Here is a 23,405-nt window from a genome sequence, read left to right as displayed (position 1 = left end):
ATCTTTGGACCATGTGGTAGTGTTTGCAGTTTTGATGCGGAGACCATAGCAGTCTGTGAAGCCTTAAAAGTCATTGACTCTCAACTCGGCGAGGGACATTTGAGGGCAACACAGATTGTTGTGGTCACTGACTCAAAATCTGTACTACAGGCTTTGCAAAGCCCCGGACCATGGCCCCCCAATATCAACACTCTCATCATGGCTTCACATAACATCAAACAACGCTATGGCACCCCTGTAATAATGCAGTGGGTACCGAGTCACATAGGTGTGACTGGCAACACAATCGCAGACTCTTTGGCCCACCAGGGAGGGCAAATTCCACCCACTGACCAGGCTGTAAGCTTTCATCAAGCCCTGGCTATAATACAAAAAACAGAAATGGAAAAATGGTTTGAGTGCTGGGACAAGTCCCAAAAAGCCCGTGGAGTCTGGGAGCGCATGAGGCGCCCTGACCGCACTTCCCCGTGGTGGAGGCTGTCCAGGCCTGAGCAAGCTATTATAGCACAGTGCAGGACAGGCCACTGTCCTGTTGGCTCATATTTCTCGCAGCTATGGCCAAATTTTGATTCACGGTGCCCCCACTGCGGTGAAGAAGAGGAAACCGTGCCTCATATTCTGTTTGACTGCCCCAGACTTGCTGATCTCCGTCTCGACAGGTCTGGGAAACCCAAAATTCTCGACCTGTATGGCGACATTTATGCACTACGCAAGACAGCAGGGTTTCTGTCCAGGGCTTTTGCAAGAGAGGATTTGAGCCTCTCAAGCCCTCACTCTAATGGAGTTTGATGATGATGATGATGATAACATCAACTACATCGATACTTTCTAGTATTTGTGACTTCACTGACATTAAAACCACGATAAGCCTTTCTTGCGTCATTGTGCTCCTGAAATAGTTTTTGATGAACTTGAGCTTTGAGAATAATCTCTCACATGACGTAATAGAAGTGGCCTGAGTTAGCGGTATTCGGAAGAGGTTGCAAGGTTTGAGCACACGTAATTCCCATATGAAGCCTGTTTCCTCAATATGTCTATTGGTGATTGTATTACTGGTTTGTTAATGAAAAGTGCTCGTGCATCAATGACATCATTGAAAAAGCGATTTTCCATTTATTTCATCATACAAACAGGAAAAGTAGCACAGTTAGTCACAAGCGTGTCATCATCTAACAGGTGTCTTGGTTGAAGAAGAAACCCAAAGGTATCCATTTTCTTTCCAGCCTTTGGAATCTGCCCTTCATCTCCATATGAAATCTGTCCAGCACTTCTGTCGCAACACGTTTGAATTGCAGTTCTATTGACAGTCCTACATTAGAACTCAACTTCCCATCAAGTCTTTTCTTTCTTCTGGTTGTTTTGATTACAGGGAATCCATAGTATTCACTACCTTCTTTTGCTTTTTCGATGGATTGGGTTTTTGTCAGTTTCTCATCATTTTGTAGAAAGCATGAAAGGGTACTAATTTCTTTAGCAGCTTCCCGTATATGCAGTCCAGACTTTTGTAGTTTCTTCCGAACTATATTAATTGGGCGCAGGAGCTTTGAATTCAAGATAGGCAAAAAATTCTTAATTTTCCACTGCACGAAGAAGATTCTGTGCTAATATTATATGGTATTACGTCATTGTTGGTTGTTTATGTTTTGTGCGAAAGCAAAAGGATTCAGAGCATACAAAAGTGGGAAAGATCCATATCTCGTTATGCTCGAGTATATAAATACTCCGATAAGTAGACTGCCGTATTCACCATCACAACTGCTGAAGAGTAGAAGACCCAGGGAATCATTCCAACTGATCCCAAACTATTGAAACCATCGGTAGCTCAAAATGCAGAGACATTACTCAACGAACGACAGATGAAAAGCAATACTACCTAAAGTTTATTCTGTCGGAGAGTTCGTCTAGGTCAAACATGGCAGAAAGCAGTTGTCATAAAAAAAAAACATTCAGCACCCAGATCTTACATCATAAAGTCAAACGATGGAAAAACATACAGAAGAAATCAACGCTTTTTAAATAAGAGTTTCGATGTAGACATCTCTGGGTACTATGATACCGATGGAGACTACGAACTGCAAACTGTTGGAACAAACGAAACAGACAGTTATAGACCAACGTCTAGAGAACTTGTTGTGCCAGTCAAGACAACCAGAAATGGACGAATTGTTAAAGTTCCTAGTAGACAGGGCCGGCCTTAGGCCACTGCAGCCTATGCGGTCGCAGTGGGCGCCGCGCTTTCATAGGCCCCGCGCTAATTCCAAGTGTACATTATTAAATTAAACCATTATAACGTATATAAAATAACAGGGTTTTCGCGACCTCCTGATTTTCCAGGGCCCCCAGGAAATCTCATGAAAAGGCAAAATATACGATAAAGTCCTGAACTATTTTTTGAATTTATTCTGAAGAATAGACCAAATTGACATTTTGGGGTGCCTATAAATAAAAAGTGGCATTGCGAGCTTTCATTTGATAAAAATTTATTGCAAAGACGAAAGTAGGCCTATTTTCTAATTTTAAAAAAAAATAATTTTGACATTATGCTTATCCCTACCCAGACTAGGCCCCGCGCGATCCGTTTCGCATAGGGCCCCGCAAATGCTAGGGCCGGCCCTGCTAGTAGATATCACTCTTAAGAACTTTAAAAGGAAGGGTGTGATAATAACTTCAAAAGGAAGGATGTGCTAATATTATATGATATTACGTCATTATTTTATTATTTCCATTGGAATGAGGAAAGATGAATAAAGGGGTAATAACTCGGAGTGTGAAGTTCAATTCTGAAATTATAGACGCCAAACCCGAATAATGGACAATTTTAGCATTATTAAGAATAACTTTGTGATCTGTTATACTCGATTCTGTAAATTTTGCTTCAAGGTTAATTAGTGTAGCCATATAATACTCGTCATTTAGATCTATTATTAGTAAAGGTAACAAGATAGCTGGAATTCGCTGTATATCATGCAGTTTTATTCGTGGCAACAAAGTTTAAAATGGAAGACCAATTTTTTAAAAAAATGTGATCTTTGTGGAAAAATATTTTTAAAATGTAAATGTCAACAAAGTCAACGTACTGATAGACCTAGATCTAGGTGATCTTTCTGATAAATTTAATCCATAAATGTTGAAAAAAAAAGACACCCGTTGACACTATTTGTCAATCAAATATATTAATTTATGTATTTACAAATAAATTTCGGACACCCATTTGGGGGATCCCCCAGGTGGGGGCCCGGGGGGGATTTTAAAATTCTCCCCCCCCCCCATCCTCCCCCCCCCTTAGTTACGCCACTGCCTCCCAATGGTTTTGTTGCTGTGTTTCGTGATATTTAGACTATTTCTTTAGCCTATGTTTTAGGAAGATAGGCCTACATTACTATCAAACTGGGATTGAGCACAACTCTGGGCCGCGCAAGTAACGTACAATTACGATTATGTAGATAAAGTCATTTTTTAAAAAGTAATAGGCTTAATAAAAATCTATTTAAAAAAATATGTAATGCAAGTCCTATGCACTTAAATCTATGACCAATACTAACAAAGTCAGAGAACTTGCAGGATATGATGACAAATGACAAGTGAATAACTGTCTATATCTGTTACTTTTAGGCCTACTATTTTTATTAAGAAATCCACAAGATAACACTTAAAGCATAGATGTGTAGTAGGACTCATAAAACCTATGATAAAGCAGCTGTTCTCAACCTGGAGGGCCCTTCCTCCTTCTCCATCCTTACGCCTAGGTGAGTATCCTTTATTATTATTATATCCTGACTTAAGACGACTTCAAACCGCTCTTCCATACTCTTTGAGCAGACTCATTATCACTCATACGCTTTAATATGATCGCCTTTCATATTTATGAGAGTTTTGTTTTGTGGAATTTTATTGAATATTCTGTTCTCTTTGTGCCCTTCACTTTTGTGTTGAGACACTCGCTAGTTAAAAGTTTCGATGCACCAGTCCGCGAAGAACTAGACGTACTTTCTTGAAGGAAAACATCTAACTAAAGTCAGACGGCGCCGCCCACTGTGTAGGCCTACTCCCTAGGCCCGGTACTCTAATATGACCGGCTCTTGATTTGAATTATTTCCATCATTTGTAAATCGCAAACCGTGAAACAATCGCACTGAACTATATCAAGTTTTGAAATGGACTGAAATGAAGGAAATGTAGAAATCTATACAGACTGCGACTGCTTTATGTTACAGATTAGAGGATTAAAAAAAAAAATCTACATGTGTATAGCATGGCACAGCTTGCTACTGAAACTTTCAAAATATTCAATACAAGATGTGTAGATCTCCTCTCTCTTTCTTCATGATCATGTGTTAAGAGTGTGTTATGATTTGTTTTCATCAAATTTAGTTAGGCTTTTTTATTTGTATTGTGTTTTTATTGTGTACAAGCAAAAACAAACATGAAACGATTACTTTATAAATTATTAGTTTTCATGCCAATAGTAAAAATGCGAAAATGTTGCAGCATATTAGGATCCTCCTTATTTCTGACGTTGATCTTTGTCATTATCTACACTTATAAATCTAATAAGGAAACACTGACGCTCAGCTTAAAGCAACAAATTGTAAAAGAAAGGTTTTCTGTAGAAATAAACAGGACTACTGAAAAAGAAGTTGTGTTCAAGAATTTAGAACAGCATTCTGAAATCAAAGTTTCGCCTAGGAATATAGTCTCGACAGCTGAAGCAGAAGTCGTGCGTCAATCTATTGGACATATAGTTTTACAAGGTCCAATTCAACCAAATAAAAATGTTTCGAATGGACAGGAGAATAAAACAGATAAACTTGTAAAAGTGACACCGAATGACAAAATCAACAATTCAGGTTTGTTAATGCTTCCTTAGAATAAGAAAAAAAAAACGATTTTCAATCGGCATTGCAGTCCTACATAAAAATAAACTCAAAATATCTAGGCATGACAGCAGTAGGCCTATGTATGTATATGTGTGTGTGTGAGTGCGCGAGTGTGTGCGAGTAGCCTATATATATATATAAACTGGGCATTAGCTATGGTCGAACTGATGTCAACTACTCAACTTTTCTATAAAGCCTGGACGGCTACCTGGTTGTGTATGTAGTATGCGGTCTGGACTGTCGTTCGATGGTCTCAGGTTCAAACCCTGCCCGAGGCCATCCCCCGCCATCCTGTGGGAAGTTTGAGCTAGAATGTAATAATCTTCAATTGTGAAGGAACACCCGAACAATGTAAACCAAAATAAAGAAAAAAAAAGCCAAAACGTGTCTAAAGGGACGGCAAATACTCGATACAGTTTGGGATCAGTAGTGTCGCAGGTTCAGCCATCAGGTAGCACTGTGTGCTGCAAACTGCCTAAGGGTCACCAGCTCCTGATGACATAGCATACAGAATAAAAAAATAACTTGAAAAAGAACAAACAGGAAGTTTACACTCTACTAGCTTCATAATCTTTAAAATAATGGATTAGGTTACATAAACTGTCACAGCACCTCTAAGATTCACGTCTGAAGACAGGTGATGATTATGAGACATCAGACTTTCTAAATATAGGCCTAGATTTATGTGTCAAACTCCTTCCTTTTTTTTTCTTGAATGAAGTAGACTAAAGGTATATATATATATAGCATGGGCGTAGCCAGGATTTTATTTTTTTCGCGGGGGTGGGGGATTTTTTTTCTCCCCCCCCCCCGCCAAAAAATATATTTATATGTATATATATGTATGTGTGTGTGTGTGTGTACAGAATCTTTATTACATTCTGACCCTTCATTCTTTCGGAAGACGTTTATTGTGCCCTAGAATTTCTTCCTGTAGTTAGTGGAAAAATTGTAGACTCCTCGTCATAGACAGCAATGGGTCTGGGGGAGCGCCAGTATTGAAAGCCAAAAAAATGCATTTTCTGAGGTATCTACAGTGCATTTTCCTGCTATTAAAAAAGTTTTATTGCAAAAACCTAATGTGCTATTCTTACTGACTTAGACCCTCCCGCGCCGTTCAGCGCATTTGCGTCAAGCTGTTTCCACAAATATCTGTCACTGGTAATGTCTGAATCTTCTTCCCACCTGCTCTGAGGACCTCCATGAATGTGTGGCGCCAAGTTGTACTTAATAGGATGTCATCGCAGCTCTTATTATGCGTATTTCATTTTGTCGGAGAACATGTCCCTCAAACCTCATGCAACGCTCTGTCACAATCCTACTAAGGGGTCGTCTCCCAGTTCGGCATAGGATTTCCTTGATTTAGACCCAATATGACTGACTTCTCAAATCTGTCTTAACCATCTTTGTTGAGCCACATTTAGTGTTTTTACAATTTTGGCAGATGACTATTCATTGCACTTTATTAATGTAGCCTCGCCACTGGTAGAAATGTGTAACCTCTCTTGAATAAGCTCTTGGAATTAGTTTGCTTTAGCTTTTATATCGAAAAGGGAAGTTTTATTGTCAAAATCATCTGTTGGGGGTCTTAAACTAAAGAATCTCTCGATTTTTTTTTTAAATTCAAAACACCATTTAGCTACGGTCATAGAAGATGGTAACTCGAGTTTGCGTTAGAATAATATGAAGATAGATGTTTTCCACCTCAAAACACTCTGTAAGTGGATTTTAAACTCAAAACCATCTGGAGGAGAGGGGTTTAAACTCAAAACCCCCAATAGGCTTGGCTACGCTCAAATAATTTCAGTGTGTAATTTGCTTTTTTTTTTATATTGAAGAGGTATTTTTTAGCATCAAATCCCTCTAAAGGGGGTTTAAACTCAAATCCCTTTTGGCAACGCTCATAGCATTTTGAGTGCGAAATTTGCTTTTTTATACATTGAAGATGTATTTTTTAACTTCCAACCCCGCTGGCGGGGGATTTAAACTCAAAACCCCTTTAGCTACGCTCATGGATTTTAGAGTGTGTAATATGTTTTTTTTTATATTGAAAAGGTATTTTTAGCTTCAAAATCCACTGGAGGGGAGTTTAAACTCAAAACCCCTTTGACTAGATCCAAAGAATTTTGACTGTATAATTAACTTTGTTTTTGATATTAAAGAGGTATTTTTTACCTTCAAACCCCGCTGAAAAGGGGGGGGGTTAAACTCAAAACTGAGTAAAAACCCATTTAGCTACGCTCATAACATTTTGAGTGCGTAATTAGCTTTTTTTTATATTGAAGAGGTATTTTTTAGCTTCAAACACTACTGAAGAGGTGGAGGGGGGGGGAACTCAAAACCCCTTCAAAATTTGAAGTGTGTAATTTGCTTTTTTTATATTTAAGAGGGGGTTTATCGTAAATTTTGGAGGGGGTTTTAAAATCAAAATCTTCCTTAACTGTGATCTTGGAATTTGGGGATTGTCGTTTGCATGTTGTTGTTTTTTGGTTTTGTTTTATAGCAGAGGGGGATTTAACTGCTAAAACCCCTGGCAGGGGTTTTTAACTCAAAACCCCCTGGTAGGGGTTTTAAACTCAAAACCCCCTGGTAGGGGTTTTAAACTAAAAAAAAAACTTGGTAAGGGGTTTTAAACTCAGAAAACCTTGTCTGTGTTGGGACAAGTGATGATTTAGTATTTAAATCTCACCTAAAATAAACAAAATCAAAGCAAAAATCAGTCACTAAATTCCGATCCCCTCCTCCTGCGGGGGGGGGGGGGATTTCATTTCGGAAGGGGGGGAACTCCAACCCCCCCCCCCTCGGCTACGCCCATGATATATAGGTATTAGCTACAATAAATCGAGTAGGAGTAGGCTTTTTTTATGCCAGATTGTTAAGAAAATTTTTCATAGAAATGTTTTTATCTTAAGTATTTTTTTCTAGCTGGGTTTTAATTGTGTTGTTTTTTTTGTCTATCCTAACCACAGACAATGTTACGCTGCCTTTTTTTGTTGACTCAAAAAATGAAACTGGTCCAGGTAAATCATTGAACTTTACATTCTTGTTTTTAAATCTCTAAACTAGCAGCTTACAGTTATAGTGTGTTGAATCTAGTCTACCCTTTTTACAAAGCTTATATCAACTCACTCTGTCTGTCTGGTACAATTTTTTTACACGTTATTTCTCCCACACCCATTCTCAGAACTAGTTGAAACGTTACACAATTATTAGTTGTACCTAACAAAACATGAATCAATCAAATAGTTCACTTATTATTTACTTAATTATTGGTAATTAATCATTTGTTTGGAATCGAACAGGGGAAATAAATGCTACTCATTGAGAGGTGTGACCGTAGGCTATATGTGGAGTTATTTCCATTATTGATTTGTTTATTGTTTTTTATCCCCACCTCCCTTTCTCAAATCAAATTGAAATATCCTCTAATTATTCATAGTCGATGACAATACACGAATCAATACTAAAAATTAACCAGTTAGTTAATCAATTAGTGGTAAATAATTAATTGTTTTATAAAGAAAAAAAGGGAGTTTAATTATGCTTTACTGGGATATTTATGCCAGATAAGTTTTGTGTTTTTAAAGGCTGTTTTTATTGTGCTTGTTGTTTATCTCTAATTGTAACTTTCTCTTCCCCAAAACAATACCTTACCAAGGACGTAGGACGTAATGATCTTTTTCTCTGAAGTAACGTCTGTAATATATAAGATAAGATATTGCAACTATTGCGATCTTAGTGCCCATAGAGACACGTAGTTTAATTAAAAGTAATTAAAGGAAAGGAACTGAATCTTTGTTGTGGTCTACAGTAACACAAACAAAAATATTGTCACAACATTTAAATAGATAAAAGCAAGTTGATTAGATTGGTTCATGGATTAAAATGACTGATCAACTTGACTAATGGATTAATATAACTGATTAACTTGACTAATAGAATAACATGACTGATTAACTAGGCTGATTAAATTGACTAATGTATTATCATGACTAATACATGACTGATTAACTTGACTAATGAATTAACATGACTGATTAACTTGACTAATGAATTAACATGACTGATTAACTTGAATGATTAACTTGACTAATGGATTAGCATGATGATTAACTTGACTAATGGATTAACATGACTGATTTACTTGACTAATGTGACTGTTACTGGATGCTAAACAAACAGCTTTTATAGTAGTTTTAAGTCCTGACACAGGGCCGGTCTTAGGTCACTGCAACCTATGCGGTCGCAGTGGGCCCCGCGCTTTCATAGGCCCCGCGCTAATTGTAGGTGTAATTATTTAATTGTAGAATACGTACGAAAAAGTCATGGAAATCTCCTGAATTTATTGAAATCTCCTGAAAAATAGTCAAAATTGTCATTTGTGGGTGTCATTTAATGCGGCAAACGCAAATCCTACTCGCGATAAAAGAAAAAAGGCATTGTCAGCTTTCGTGTAATAAATTGTAATAATCGGGCGAGTTTTCACCTTAATCAGAAGTTACAATTCTTTATTTACTTTTATAGTCACTAGCAAATACATATGCCATAGGTTGCAAAGTTCGTAAATTAAAGTTAATTTGATCGCAAATTTTGTTCTTAGTAAAGAATAAATAAAATTCAAAGTCAATTTTTTTTTCTAATTCAAAATCTTAATTGTCACTTATTACCCTTATTTCTACCCAGACTAGGCCCCGCGCAATCAGTTTCGCATAGGGCCCCGCAATTGTTAGGACCGGCCCTGTCCTGACATATACTATCCTCGACTGGATTAACTTTTCTGGTAAACTAACTTAATTAATCACTAATTTTGCTAAAGAATGTGTTAAGTTTGTTACAGATTAATAGAATGTGTATGGATATAAAAAAACACAAAGATATGAAAGTTTGCTATAAACATTTCTCTGTATGTTCAGGAGAAGGTGGCGTTGAAGTACTCGTCAAAGACATCCCAGCACAAGACAAAGCTCGATATGATGAGGGCTGGCAGAAGAACAGTTTTAATGAATACATCGGTGAAAAGATCTCAATACACAGGAGTCTACCACCGTGTATGTCTGATGCGTAAGTTTGGGGCAGGAGTTCATGAGAAACAAAGCAAATACTGACACACTCTAAACTAGAGGTTGTTAACAAATTATAAAACAAAAACATTTCGCAACTCATTATTTGAACAAAGTGGTAAGTGGGGCAACCGCTCCAGGCCCTGCGATCGTAGATTCCCTTGTTCTCATTAACATGGACTTGTCAATGTTTTGGAAGCCTTTCCGGCATCTCTATGATACCAATTATCATGCCAGCTCTTAACATGACATTTTTGGTTTCAAATACCATTTAGTTTCGGTAAAAACAGCATCTTGTGACCTGTCGATTCTGCGAGGCTATCATTGTTTAACAGTTCACCTTGGCATCAATAAAAACAAGTAGCTGAAAGCGCCCAATTGACATCATTTATTTCGTACATAAACGACATCCAATCGGATTTGAATAGGAAAACACGTAGTGATTAGCCAATAGTTGAAGCAGCGGCAGTGTTCTATAGTTATTTCTTCATGATTGAGATATTGGTCATTTATAGTGTTGTAACATAAATGCAACTTTTAAAAAATCGATTTTTTAATGAAATGAAAATTAATAAAGAAATATAGGCCTAATGTGTTCTTGACTTTCGAGGGGGATACATTCTAAGAATTTAAAATTTCCGCGGTATTTTATTTCATATATTGTACACTTTTTTTTTGGATACGAACAGTGTAACCTTTACATGCCATCTGTTTCTGACTTCACGACCTGCGACGGGACAATGGGTTATTGGTCTACACAGGTTGCGACGTCGCAGCTCAGTGTTGAGGCTCACTTTGACGATTGGTCTCGATTGAACCAGTTGCTAAACGCTTATTTTGGCCAATCTGCATCCAGAAAGTTTGGCGATGACGTATTCGTTGTTTTATTTTTCATTAAGCTAATGTACAGATACATCGAGTAGCACTGGAAAAATCGGTGTTAAAAAAAAAAAACAACAACGCTGGAATATTTTTTCATTATTTGTTTTGAAAACCCGTGGTATAGCCCTTCCGCGAAAGTCGGATCTGCGAACGTCAAGGGACAATTGTAGCTCCTATGGCACAACTGATTCATCGGGAGAGAAGATATATGCTATTATTATTATTAGTGCAAAACTACAAGCCAGGAAAGTTCCGTGACTGAATCAGTCTGTGACCGTCAATGCAACTATTTGGTTACTGTAAGTGTTCTGACTCTCCTATTAATAGTTACTTTCCGACTCCAGCGTGCTTAGCAAAAATTATTATTATCTAGGTTGTTGATTTTTCATGCAAAATGTTTCCGAATCATTAGTTACGTTTATTAACCTTAAAAGGCGAAATCTTTCATGCAGAACAATTACAATACAGTAGTGAAAGGTCAATAGTACAGTACCTACATAAGGTACTATGTTTACTAGCAAAAGAATAAGGCATACAGCGTTAGAGGCGAACGGGCCGGTTAGCCTGATGTGGTACGGTAAATACAGGTTCAGGGCCCCGCATATGACGCGCTCTTCTACCTCTGAGACAACGTAGTCTATTTCTTTTTTTACTGAACTAAATGACTTTTTTTATGTTTGCTGTAATGGAGCAAGGAATATAAAGTGCTACTCAAAGCCTGTTGTAGGCCTTTAGTGTGTATCTTTCTAGAAGGATCGGTGAATAGCCAAACTCTTATTCTTGGCTCTGGGTCATAAGTCATAATTGGGCTTTCTTTCAATTCCTGTAAGACACTTTACAAAGAACACATTCTCTGTAATACATTATGTATAGACACTTTACAAAGAATACATTCTCTGTAATACATTGTGTATAGACACTTTACAAAGAACACATTCTCTGTAATACATTGTGTATAGACACTTTACAAAGAACACATTCTCTGTAATACATTGTGTATAGACACTTTACAAAGAACACATTCTCTGTAATACATTGTGTATAGACACTTTACAAAGAACACATTCTCTGTAATACATTGTGTATAGACACTTTACAAAGAACACATTCTCTGTAATACATTATGTATAGATCAAAAGCATTGAACAAATTCACTGCAACTTTTTTTTCTCATATGTTTTCCTAGATGCAAACGTTACATCCAGTCCTACAACGGGACTAGGGATGAATTAGGCGTTGTGTTCGTCTTCCACAACGAGGCCTGGACGACTCTCCTCCGGTCTGTGCACAGCGTGCTCTCAAGGACACCGGAACACATTCTTCGCGAAATTGTTTTAGTGGATGATGGATCTACATCAGGTGGGTAAAGAACTGTTTAAGTCAGTGATGCCCAACCTAATTCGATCTGCGGGCCATTTTAATTTCCGACACTCATATGAACGAAAAGGTACAAAAAAAAGAATTGACATTGACCTGAAATTATTTTATTACAAATCCGTGGATCTAATACACTAATTAATGAGATATTTGAAGTTGTCAGAAAATGGCTTCATTTCTCTACTTCAAATATGAACAGCATTATTATTATAGCTTTTATATAGCGCTACTTTCATGCTTATAGCATGCTCAGAGCGCTTTTGGTCCAATCTCATTTGTGGACCAGTGGGGGGAGGGGGTATCTAGGAGTTGGTTTTCCGTGCTGCCTTTAGGCGCTCAGTAAACACAACTCTGCCCGAGTCGGGTGTCGAACCTCGAGCCCCCTTCTAGGTAGCCAAGCCAAGTTCAAGCGCACTTGGCCTCTCGACCACGCATTGCAGCCAGCTTGTTAAGCGACTCATTTTCTTGTCGCTATTTGGTAAATATTCCCATCAACCCCCCCCCCCCCCCATCTAGGCCTCTAGGCTTTAAAAAATGTAACAATCTTTTATTCGCGACTCAAACCAAGAATGTCGTCAGATTCGTTTGATAAAGCCGTTTATATGTTGTTCTTTTAAAACATCCACACATTCTTTACAAATAAAATATGTTGGTTTAATATCCACACAACAACAAAAGTAAAATGAGTACACTCTTCCTGTTAGATTCTTAGATTCTACATTCAGAGAAATAAACGCACAAAATTTTAAAATTCTTGGACCAATCCATCAGAGAAAATGTGAGGACCTTAACGTAGGTTAGATACATTTTTCAACCTTTTTTTCTTTGGAAAAAAGGGGGGGGGGTTGGGGTATTTACGCTTTATGCCGACTTCTCAGAGGGCCGGATTGAACCACGTCGCGGGCCGAATATGGCCCGCGGGCCGGATTTTGGGCATCACTGGTTTAAGTGGATAATATGTATATACATCAGGTGGGTAGAGAAATTGTTTTAGTTGATGATGGATCTACATCAGATGGGTAGAGAGTACTAAAGACAGAGCGTATTACACAGAATTCACTTGAAATCATTATGCCTTTGCGTCATTGCCCAAGATACCGGGGGAAGAAAAGGGAGAGTCAAGTACAAGATCTAAATAAACAGAAACCACCGTCTTGGCATTGTGCTATTTTTTACTTTTATTTTTTATCACCTTTTATGAACCTTCTGATTCTGTTTCCTTGTCTGTTGAGAATATGACTGGAGTGTCAGCGAAGATATACATCTGTTATACTTGAATCTCTACGAGTTTGAAATTCATTCTAGAAATTTCAGGCAATGGTTTATGAAATGTTTAGACAATATTGTATTCCTGGTTGCACTCATTTCAATATAGATAGACAACATGCTACACTACTTTTAAGAAGAGCATGAAGACCTATCTGTTTAAAACTTTTTTAGATTTTGTTTGTCATTTTAGTTCTCGTGTTTATGTTTGTAATTTATTATTACAACGCCTTGAGCCTAAATTTTGTTTGTTAACAGCGCTCTATAAATAAAATTATTATTAGTATGGTAGCAAGCAGCAGTAAGAAATGATAAGCCTATCATAGATACGACTTTCTGAAACAAAAAATACATACAGAATTTATTGTCGCTTTATTCTTAGCTTGAATAAACTGAATTTACGTAGGTTCCAAACTTAAAATTGATATTTTGTTTCCATCCAATTTAATGGATTCCATTTTGTAATCCAATTTTGAGAATGAAGCCATTTAGCAAGGTTTGTGTTTGTAAGCTCATAATCATTCTATAAAGCTTTACTAACTTTTGAAAATAATGGATAGGACAATTACCTCTGTGGACCTATTACGTTCTACTTATAGACACAAAAGTTACTTTAAAACAGCAAATAAAATATTTAATGTATAAAGTGAATCCTTGAATCTAGTTTTACTTATTTTTCTCACGTAGATTTACTGAAGAAGCCACTAGAAAAATATTTCAGTCATTTTCCAAAAGTCAAAATAGTTCGCAACACCAAGCAACAAGGTCTGATTAGAGCTCGATTGTTGGGATTCGCCTCATCCACAGCACCTGTGATGGTATTTCTGGATTCTCATATCGAATGTTTCCCAGGTAGATTTAACAATTCTTATTTTGGTAATGTTACAGCTATTACTTAGCTTGTTACGACTATGTGTACCTATGATTTTAAATGTGAATGTTTTTTATGGAGCTAATTAGGCAATGTTGCCAGAGCAGTGTAAATAGGAAGTTTTACATACTAATTCCTTCCAGTTTCTACACAAAAGAGTTATTATGTAAGGGAGATAAATATTTTCCAAAAGGAGAATATTCTTGAGCTTTCTGTTCGAAAAACTATAGGCCTACATAGAGCAGATGAGCTTATTCCAGGATCCAAAAAAAAAACAACAGTTCAGTCAGTCAATGAGTCTCAAGCTTCATATTAAGCTTATTTTTGTGAATCTATTATTGAAATGGAATTATTAAGTTTGCTATTACTTGATATATAGTTTGTGTTCATACTATCCAATCCTTTCTTGATTTCCACTAAAGGATTAAAATATTTTTTCATATATTCTGTTTTTTTTATACATAAACAAGGATATCCGGCATACAATAGGATATTAAGTTATAAGATATCCCTTTGGGAGTTATAAAGACATAGGCCTATTAGCCAATCAATTTCATTGTAGCACAATGTCTTAAATGTTTCAACCTGTGTCCGAGAGCTAAGAAATGGTTCCTTGCTCTGTGATTTGCTCACGTTTATAGAACGTCTTGCTCCGTTGATCCTTATTTTCCACATGAAGTAACGCTCAAGAATTTTTTTTCGTTTGTCACTTTAATAAAATTTTTTACAACCAACATCTATAGATCTATTTAATATTGACAAAAAAGAGTTTCTATCTAGATTGGTCTGAGTCTATACTGATTCGAATCGGCCAGAACAAAAAAGCTGTGGTATTTCCTAACATACCTGCCATTGACGCCAAGACATTTCAGTTACTCTGCTATAAAGACATTTGGAGCTATGGAATTTTTAACTATTACAATCTGATGTTTAACTGGGCTTCTATTCCACCTCGAGAACTCCAAAGACGCAATGAAAGCGGCGGCTCCGTCAGGTAAATATAGTAATGAATAGCTTTTAAGTAGCTTTTTCTAGTTGTTGTTAGTCGTGACCTGGATTTACTTTCCTCTAAACTCTAAACCGACTCACACGTCTGCCTTAAAATGCTGAAACTTACTTTCGGAATTTTTAAACTTTGAGTTTAATTAAAATAAATGAACTTTTCTTTTTGTTATCACCCGAGATCTTAGCTTTAGAACACATAGCTACCTTGTCCAGAAAAGGAACTTTTTGTTTACGTTGCGGATAGTTTTATCCTGTCTTCTACGGCGTATACCTCATTAAGTAAATAGCGCTGGTCAAAAAGGGCAAAGGTGGAATGCTTTGGTATTAAGATGTCCACGGCGCACTTGCGCATGCAGGTAGGCAATGGACTTGATCATCTAATAGTAATCTTTGTTCTAAGCCAGTGTTTTCCAAACTTTTTCCTTAACGAAACACTTCGCGCATTCTGAGAATTTAGCAGAACACTTTTGTTATTTTTGAGAGAGAGTAAACGGCCTACTAGTTAATTATTTCAGCAATTTGTGGAAAACTAATTTAGGCCTCGCGGAAAACTAGGGTTCCTAGGAACACAGTTTGGGAAACACTGTTCTAAGCAATACGTCTTGTAGTGGGCTCATGTTGTTCACGGAAAAGGAAGCCAGCAGATGATGAGGTGATGGGGAAACGCGCGGTCAAGATATTGCGGGAAATTTTCAATCAATTCAGACGTGAGAAAGACGAATAGAATCGCTTTGGTAAAAACGTACTTTAGAAGTTTATATATCTAATATGATGAGGATTTCAAACCACACACATTCAAAATAAAAACACACACACTTTTTTTCGTAAAAGTAGCAATATAAGTAAATATTTCATCTTGTCCTAACTTAATTTCATAATGCACGCAAATGACAACGAAAGCGATATGAGAAGATTAAAAATAAAATGACGCATTCTCGATCCACCTCGTTAAAGCGCTACTTCCCTCCCCTCCCCTGGAGTCTTATTATTAGTTGATGTCATATTACTCTTGAGATTTTAAACAATCTTTTAGCTGTATTCCGGTACTATTTCATTCAACATGACCATAAACAAACAAAAAAAATGCCCGTCCTAGCCAAGTTCCGAGTCGGCCACTGTCCAATTGGTGTTTCCTTCAGACGATTTCGAGAAAACTATGACTCACGGTGTCGCCACGAAGAAACAGTTGACCACATTCTTTATGAAGGTCGCGTTCTGCATGAAGGGCGATAGAGACATGGATTTGAGAGAGAGAGAGAGAGAGAGAGAGAGAGAGAGAACTTGTTCATGTGCTGCAATTAGTCTGCCCGTGTACGGGGACAAGATGACCTTAAAACTTACTGCCCGCTTCCTTTCACGTGTAATCTCAGCACGTTTCGTTACTAATGGGCTTTCTGATTCGGCAGATACATGAGACTTAAGGATTGTCCTACAGCCCAGTTAATTCTAGTTATAGTAACGTTCACTTTCATAACTTGAGATATTTGCTTGCAGATCTCCGACGATGCCAGGTGGACTGTTTGCTATCTCGCGAGATTTCTTTAATGAATTAGGGACGTATGATCCGGAAATGGAGTTTTGGGGCGGAGAGAATCTTGAACTGTCTTTCAAGGTAAAATAGCATTTTAAGTTTATCAATAGTAAATAATTGTTTATGCGGGGAAAAAATAAAAAAAAATATTTAAAAAATCAAATGGTTAATAAATTTACTTGATAAGAAGAAAAAATCATTTTCTCATTTAACCAATCTTTGTATAATTTAATCTTCGCGTAAACTAAAGACTATGAATGGCTACGAATGTGTGTATGAATAACTTTTTTATGCAGCTGATTAGGCAATGTCTTCAATGTTTAATACTAAAATGTATGTGTTGCAGACATGGATGTGTGGCGGGAGTTTAGAAATGGATCCTTGCTCTGTGATTGGTCACGTTTACAGGACGCGTCAGCCAATCCATGGAAGTGGTCAGCAAACATTCAAAAATGTCATACGTGTAGCAGAAGTCTGGATGGATGACTATAAAAATTATTTTTATGAATATAAAAATTATACGACGGTAAAAAATATATATATTCGTAAAGAAATGTTTGATATAGTTTGATCTAGTGTTAGGACTTGAACATTCTTCATTTAAATACATTTAAAATTGACGTATAGCTTATCAAACTTGATTTGACTCACTTTTTTATCCAGCCATCCAAAACATTGTAGACTATAACTGAATAGCGAGTCCTAACTCTACTTTGAAGTTTTGCGTATTTTTCTTTCTTTTCCAGGTGGACTATGGTGACGTGTCTGACAGGAAAAAGTTAAGAGAAAATCTGAAATGTCAAAGTTTTGAGTGGTACATAAAAAACATCTACCCTGAATTGGTTTTCCCCTCAGATAATATACAGTTCGCTGGGCCTGTAAGTACATACTTCCACAGTCTATCAAATTCTAGACAGTTTCAAGAACCTGTAATTTCAGTTAAAACTAACCAATTCAGTCAACAGTTCAATAGCCTGGCAAGTCAGTCCAAACAGAACATGGTAACACATTACACATTGACCTTATTATTTTATTTCTGTCTCTGACCTCTTTCAAAACTCAAATTCATTGCCAACATATTTTTGGTAGCGACAAGTTTTTAACATCTTTCTACATCAGCATAACGTGACCTATCTAGATCTACCCTTGTGCATGTTTTGGAGCAGGCAATCAGGACATTCACATTAGAGCAGCGGTTCTTAACCTTTTAAGTTCATCGACCCCTTTTTGCAATCCACCACTCGCTGCGACCCCCCCCCCCCCCGCACACATACAGCAATAGAAGAATGGACAAAAAAATCAATTTTTCGATGGTCTTTGGCGACCCCTGGCAAATCGTCAATCGACCCCCTAGGGGGTCGCGACCCACATGTTGAGAACCGCTGCATTAGAGTATGAATGTGAAGCGAAAACTACAAATGTTAGCATCAAAAATTTACTTATTACAATGATTAGATCCTCAAATGTGAAGCTAAGTGCTGAAACAAATAATGGTCCATGCGTATCTGATTGGTAGTATAACCAAGACCAATTGTTATAAGGCCTGAACACTGACCTGCAACGTCACAACCAGTGGGCAGTTTAGACCAATAGCTTGTTGCCACCTTACAGGTCTGTACGACTTGGCAACTCATCATTTCTAGCACTGGTCATGGCATGAACGTTACTATGATATGTTGTATGTTTAGTTCATCATATAGCATACTTTAGATCGTTTCTCTACAATACACAATATATTTTATTCGTTTAATGTCAATGTCTCTGTTTTGTAGATCAAAAGTTTGGCCGACGTTTATAAGTGTCTCGGTGGCCGGGGAGACTCAGGGGCTTACCTTGTCAACTGTATTGGAGGCTACGATGGTCATTTCTGGTATTTCACCACAGATGGTCAGATCTATCAGTACTCAGGTCATGTCTGTGCTTCCAATACTTCAGCGGTCATTCTTCAAAAGCCAGGCTGCAGCGACAAGGGAAAGTGGGAGTATACACAGGTTTAATGAAATTATTGATACCTTATAGACCTACCTTAGAGACCTACCTTATAGACCTACCTTTTAGACGTACCTTTTAGACCTACCTTTTAAACCTATCTTTTACACCTACTTTTTAGACCTATCTTATAGACCTACCTTTTAAACCTACTTTTTAGACCTACCTTTTAGACCTACCTTTTACACCTACCTTTTAAACCTACCTTTTACACCTACTTTTTAGACCTACCTTTTACACCTACTTTTAGACCTATCTTTTACACCTAATTTTTAGACCTACCTTTTACACCTACCTGATGGGCTAAAAAGAATTAAATGGCCTCACACACACACTAAATGGATTTAGAACGTTTGTCGTGACTAAATTGATAAATCCATTCAGCTTTTAAAAGGCATTTATCTCTAATGGCTCTTGAAAATGATGTAATAGCTATGCAACTCTCCTTCATCTCTATTACATACTTAATAGTAAAGTATAAAGAGTCTGCTGATCCAACACAGACCACAATCTCTATATTATATTTAGCTGAAATGAGTTTTTTTTTAAAGGCCAATCAGGACAGTAGTCTGAAATAATCTTTCTATATAATTCTCTTCATGGCTCAACAGTTTGGACAACAAGACGTAAAGGAAAGATCACTCTTTTATTTCTGAAAAAAAGAGGGGAAGTGGAGAACAATTAGTATTCACCCGTCACAAAATAGCAGGCCGGACTTAACCGTTTTGGGGGCCCTATGTCAAACGGATTTCGCTGGGCCAAGTTTGGGTAGGGATACGGATAATAAGTGAAAATTATGAGTTTGTATTAAAAAATAAACGCGTCTTTGCATTTTATTCATTCTTTACTACGTACAGAAATACTTTACGAGCCTTGCGTGTAGCGACGTCATACAGTATATTGTTACGTATTTCTGAATTTTCTGGCTAGATGTATTAGTTGGCACACAAATAAAAACACAGCAAAGAACTTGACGACTAAACTTTCAGTTTCATATAACTTTAATGACTATTAACTCTAACAATTCGTTACTGTAACATGTAGCGTAGAAGACTGTACAATATCTGTCAGTTTACAGTTAGCTATACTTCGTTGCAATTCATCTCTTCACTTCGTTGCAATTCATCTCTTCACTTCGTTGCAATTCATCTCTTCACTTCGTTGCAATTCATCTCTTCTCAACTTTCCTCGAGCCGTATTCCACAGAACAGACCAACGACACACTTCCCAGTGTCGCTCCAGGTCTCCCAAAGCTGAACCAAGTCGTACTCAAGTCTACCGAATCAGAGCCGCACACGTCTTACATCGACTGTATCGACTGTAACGGCTCAAGTCCACTGTAGTTCGCTGTATAGACTTTAACGACAGTAGTCCACTCCAGTTAACTCTACCCTAGTTAACTTGCATCGAGTCGTACACATTTCTCTTCCACAGAGCCGCACACGTCTTACATAGTCTGTATCGACTGTAACGGCTCACTCACGACTCCATACGACCGACTTTCACATTAACTCTCTGGCTTTTATAGAGTCCCTAATCGCTTGTCCAAAGTTACACAAACACTCCTAGTATCCTCGGGAATAACATGTCAGGAAAGGTCACATCCTGTCTTTATTTATACATGTAGATTCCAGAAAACACTCGCTGCAGTGTCATCAAGTCGGGGTCACACGTAGTGACCTTTATCTGTCACTGTTCATTAGTAACTGTCCCACTACTTAGATCTGTTCGTGCCCTGGAACAACACATGTGGACACGTCACATCCTGTCTTTGTTTGTACATGTAGATTCCAGGGAACACTAGCTGCTGTGTCATCTCGCCGGGGTCATACGTTGACCTCTACCTATCACTGTTCATTTGTAACAATATCATAAAAATTCTGTTTCCTACGTAGATCACGCTCAATAGCAAGAATTACCAAATGTTTCAATCTATCTTCGAGAATTGTTGACCTCAAGTAATTCTTCATTAGTTTAAGGCACGAAAAGCTTCTTTCACCAGATTCCAAAATTACAGGTATTGCATAATGCCGTTTTTTTATCACGCGTAGGATTGGCGTTTTCCATATTGAATGGCACCCCAAAATGACAATTTATTTGTCTATATATTTCAGGAGATTTGTTTGAGTTTTCAAAAGATTTTAATAATTTCCTGAGATTTCGATGACTTTTTCGTATATTTTGCAATTTCAGGAGCTCCTGGTAAATCAGGAGGCCGCGGGAAATCTGTCATAAGCTATAAAATTGTTTAATTTAATAATTTACACCTAGAATTAGCGAGGGTCCAATGAAAGTGCGGGGCCCACTGCGGTCGCATATGTTGCAGTGGGCTAAGGCCGGCCCTGCAAAATAGCGGCGTATGCTACGCCGTGGGTCGACTAGTCTTATATATTACAGACGTTACTTTAAAAAAGAAGATAATTACGTCCTACTCATTTCATGTGTCAATCTAGTCAAGCATATTAATCAATGACTTAAAAACACATACATTTGGTACATTTTAGTAGAATTTTAACTAAAGCATTCCACCAAACTCAACTTTGAAAAGTGAAAACAAATTACAACACTGAATGAACTAATCATAAAGGTTTTATCTTGAACTTTGATGGTATTAGGAGATTCATCCCTTTAAGTAATACAAGACTATGGTATTTATTTCTTGCTAATTGAAACTCAATGTTTTGTCCCCAGAACAAACAAATCAGACATTTACCTTCAAGCCTTTGTCTTACAGCTGAACACCAAAAACAACTGATACTGTCTCAGTGTAACAGCGCCAATGTCTGGCAGACGTGGGGGCTACAAAAACGCAGAAGTGACCTCAATTTTCCGAAATAAAACATCGCCCCTTGATAAACGTGTTGTTGAGTTACGATGTAGATCCAAACAGCTCATTCAATCCCCTGTGTTTTGATTTCGTTTTGTTGTATATGTTTCGTATGTTCCTTCAGTATTAAAGTCTAGCTCAAATCTCCTGTAGAACAGCGGAGTTTGGAATTGGCCATCATTTGGGGGCCCCTGCATTTTGACATTCGACATCATGACATGAGATAATGGCGTAATATTAATGTAAAAAAAAATTTCAAACATTCATTTGGGGGCCCTCTTCAAGTTGGGGCCCGGGGGGGGGGATTTTCAAATTCTCCCCCCCCTCCCTAGCTACGCCACTGCAGCGGTTGATGGCGGCTGGTAGGGTTCGACCTTGGGACCACAGAGACGATAATTCATGTCGGCCAGGCTATCCTATGTATGCGTGTACCCTATGCGTGTATCCTATGTATGCGTGTATCCTATGTATGCGTGTATCCTATGTATGCGTGTACCCTATGTATGCGTGTACCCTATGTATGCGTGTATCCTATGTATGCGTGTATCCTATGTATGCGTGTACCCTATGTATGCGTGTATCCTATGTATGCGTGTATCCTATGTATGCGTGTATCCTATGTATGCGTGTATCCTATGTATGCGTGTACCCTATGTATGCGTGTATCCTATGTATGCGTGTATCCTATGTATGCGTGTATCCTATGTATGCGTGTACCCTATGTATGCGTGTATCCTATGTATGCGTGTACCCTATGTATGCGTGTATCCTATGTATGCGTGGGTATAATTTCTAAATGACACAATTATTTACAGGCCTTCAGTTTCAATGCCAGTGTAATAATATTAAAAATACACATTTTAACAAGAATATTAAATGATTTTCCATTATCTCCTAACTCAATCAAACTACTTGCTATCGCCATCTAGTCTCCATGCGTGTCCTTCTTTCATCACTTCCGCTTTAAACATCGCGAGCATGCGTTACATCAGTCCATATGCGTACACTCCGTAACAGTACTGCAATTTTTATCATGTTCTAAAATATTTATTTGCCTCTAAAAAGAAATGTCAGTCTCTACGTTATTCCCGCTTATTCACTTTTACAGCAGTTATTCATTGCTCTTATTGACTTGTTGTTTTTTTGTTATAGACGTTTAAAATTTTCATTCAGATTTGAAGATAGTTTCAATCTAGCCCAAACCTCCAGCAGGAAGACGGGGAATGGCAGTGGACAGGGTTTGAACCGTGACCATCGACCGACAGTCCTGAGTGCTTACCAGGCACGGCAGGCAGCCAATTTGTTTTACCTAAATGGACACAATGCAAGAAATACTTCTTAAATGTATTCGTCATTACAATCTTGCATTAGTCATGCATAGGTTGTAGCCTAATAGGTTACTTAAAAAACGATCATCTAATGTGATATTATTTCAAAGGCATTGAACTAGAAGAATCTCTCTGATATACATTTAATTAGGCCACTTTAATTCTGGCAAAAGGCAAGAAAGAATGGAGCGAGACGCTCCACAGATCACATGTTATGCCCAACAGACTAAAGGACAGACGGTGAATTATTAAAAAGGTTCTGGGATTCTTCAGTAGTGTTAATTATCATAAATGATAAATCACAAAAGTCTTAGCGTTGGCGATAATCGACAAATCAGCTGTTTATTCATACGCCGTAATAATTAACAACAAGTGACATCATGGGCGTAGCC

General features: G+C 37.7%; 1 protein-coding gene across 1 annotated transcript; it reads left to right on the top strand.

Annotated features, from left to right (window-relative positions):
- Positions 1 to 4,295: 4,295 nt before the first annotated feature.
- On the top strand, positions 4,296 to 21,715 carry LOC106057765 (polypeptide N-acetylgalactosaminyltransferase 5-like). The gene is made up of 11 exons (XM_056016552.1): positions 4,296 to 4,847; positions 7,847 to 7,897; positions 9,791 to 9,938; positions 12,006 to 12,178; positions 14,150 to 14,314; positions 15,114 to 15,327; positions 16,833 to 16,950; positions 17,216 to 17,395; positions 17,616 to 17,747; positions 18,642 to 18,860; positions 21,550 to 21,715. Exons 1-11 carry the CDS (start codon positions 4,424 to 4,426, stop codon positions 21,694 to 21,696), a joined length of 1,971 nt encoding a protein of 656 aa, XP_055872527.1. The 5' UTR covers positions 4,296 to 4,423; the 3' UTR covers positions 21,697 to 21,715.
- Positions 21,716 to 23,405: the final 1,690 nt, after the last annotated feature.

The sequence above is a fragment of the Biomphalaria glabrata genome, chromosome 1 (assembly GCF_947242115.1).
Source record: "Biomphalaria glabrata chromosome 1, xgBioGlab47.1, whole genome shotgun sequence".
NCBI classification, from domain to species: domain Eukaryota; kingdom Metazoa; phylum Mollusca; class Gastropoda; family Planorbidae; genus Biomphalaria; species Biomphalaria glabrata.
Note: the sequence above shows the minus strand (reverse complement) of the source record. Positions and strands in the feature narration are given on the sequence as shown.

Excerpts from the sequence above, each read along its gene's own strand:
- LOC106057765 (XM_056016552.1), top strand. The coding sequence starts at position 4,424 with ATGAAACGATTACTTTATAAATTATTAGTTTTCATGCCAATAGTAAAA. Across the intron at positions 15,328-16,832 it reads GAAAGCGGCGGCTCCGTCAG|ATCTCCGACGATGCCAGGTG; the intron begins GTAAATATAGTA and ends ATTTGCTTGCAG. Across the intron at positions 17,748-18,641 it reads ATATACAGTTCGCTGGGCCT|ATCAAAAGTTTGGCCGACGT; the intron begins GTAAGTACATAC and ends TCTGTTTTGTAG.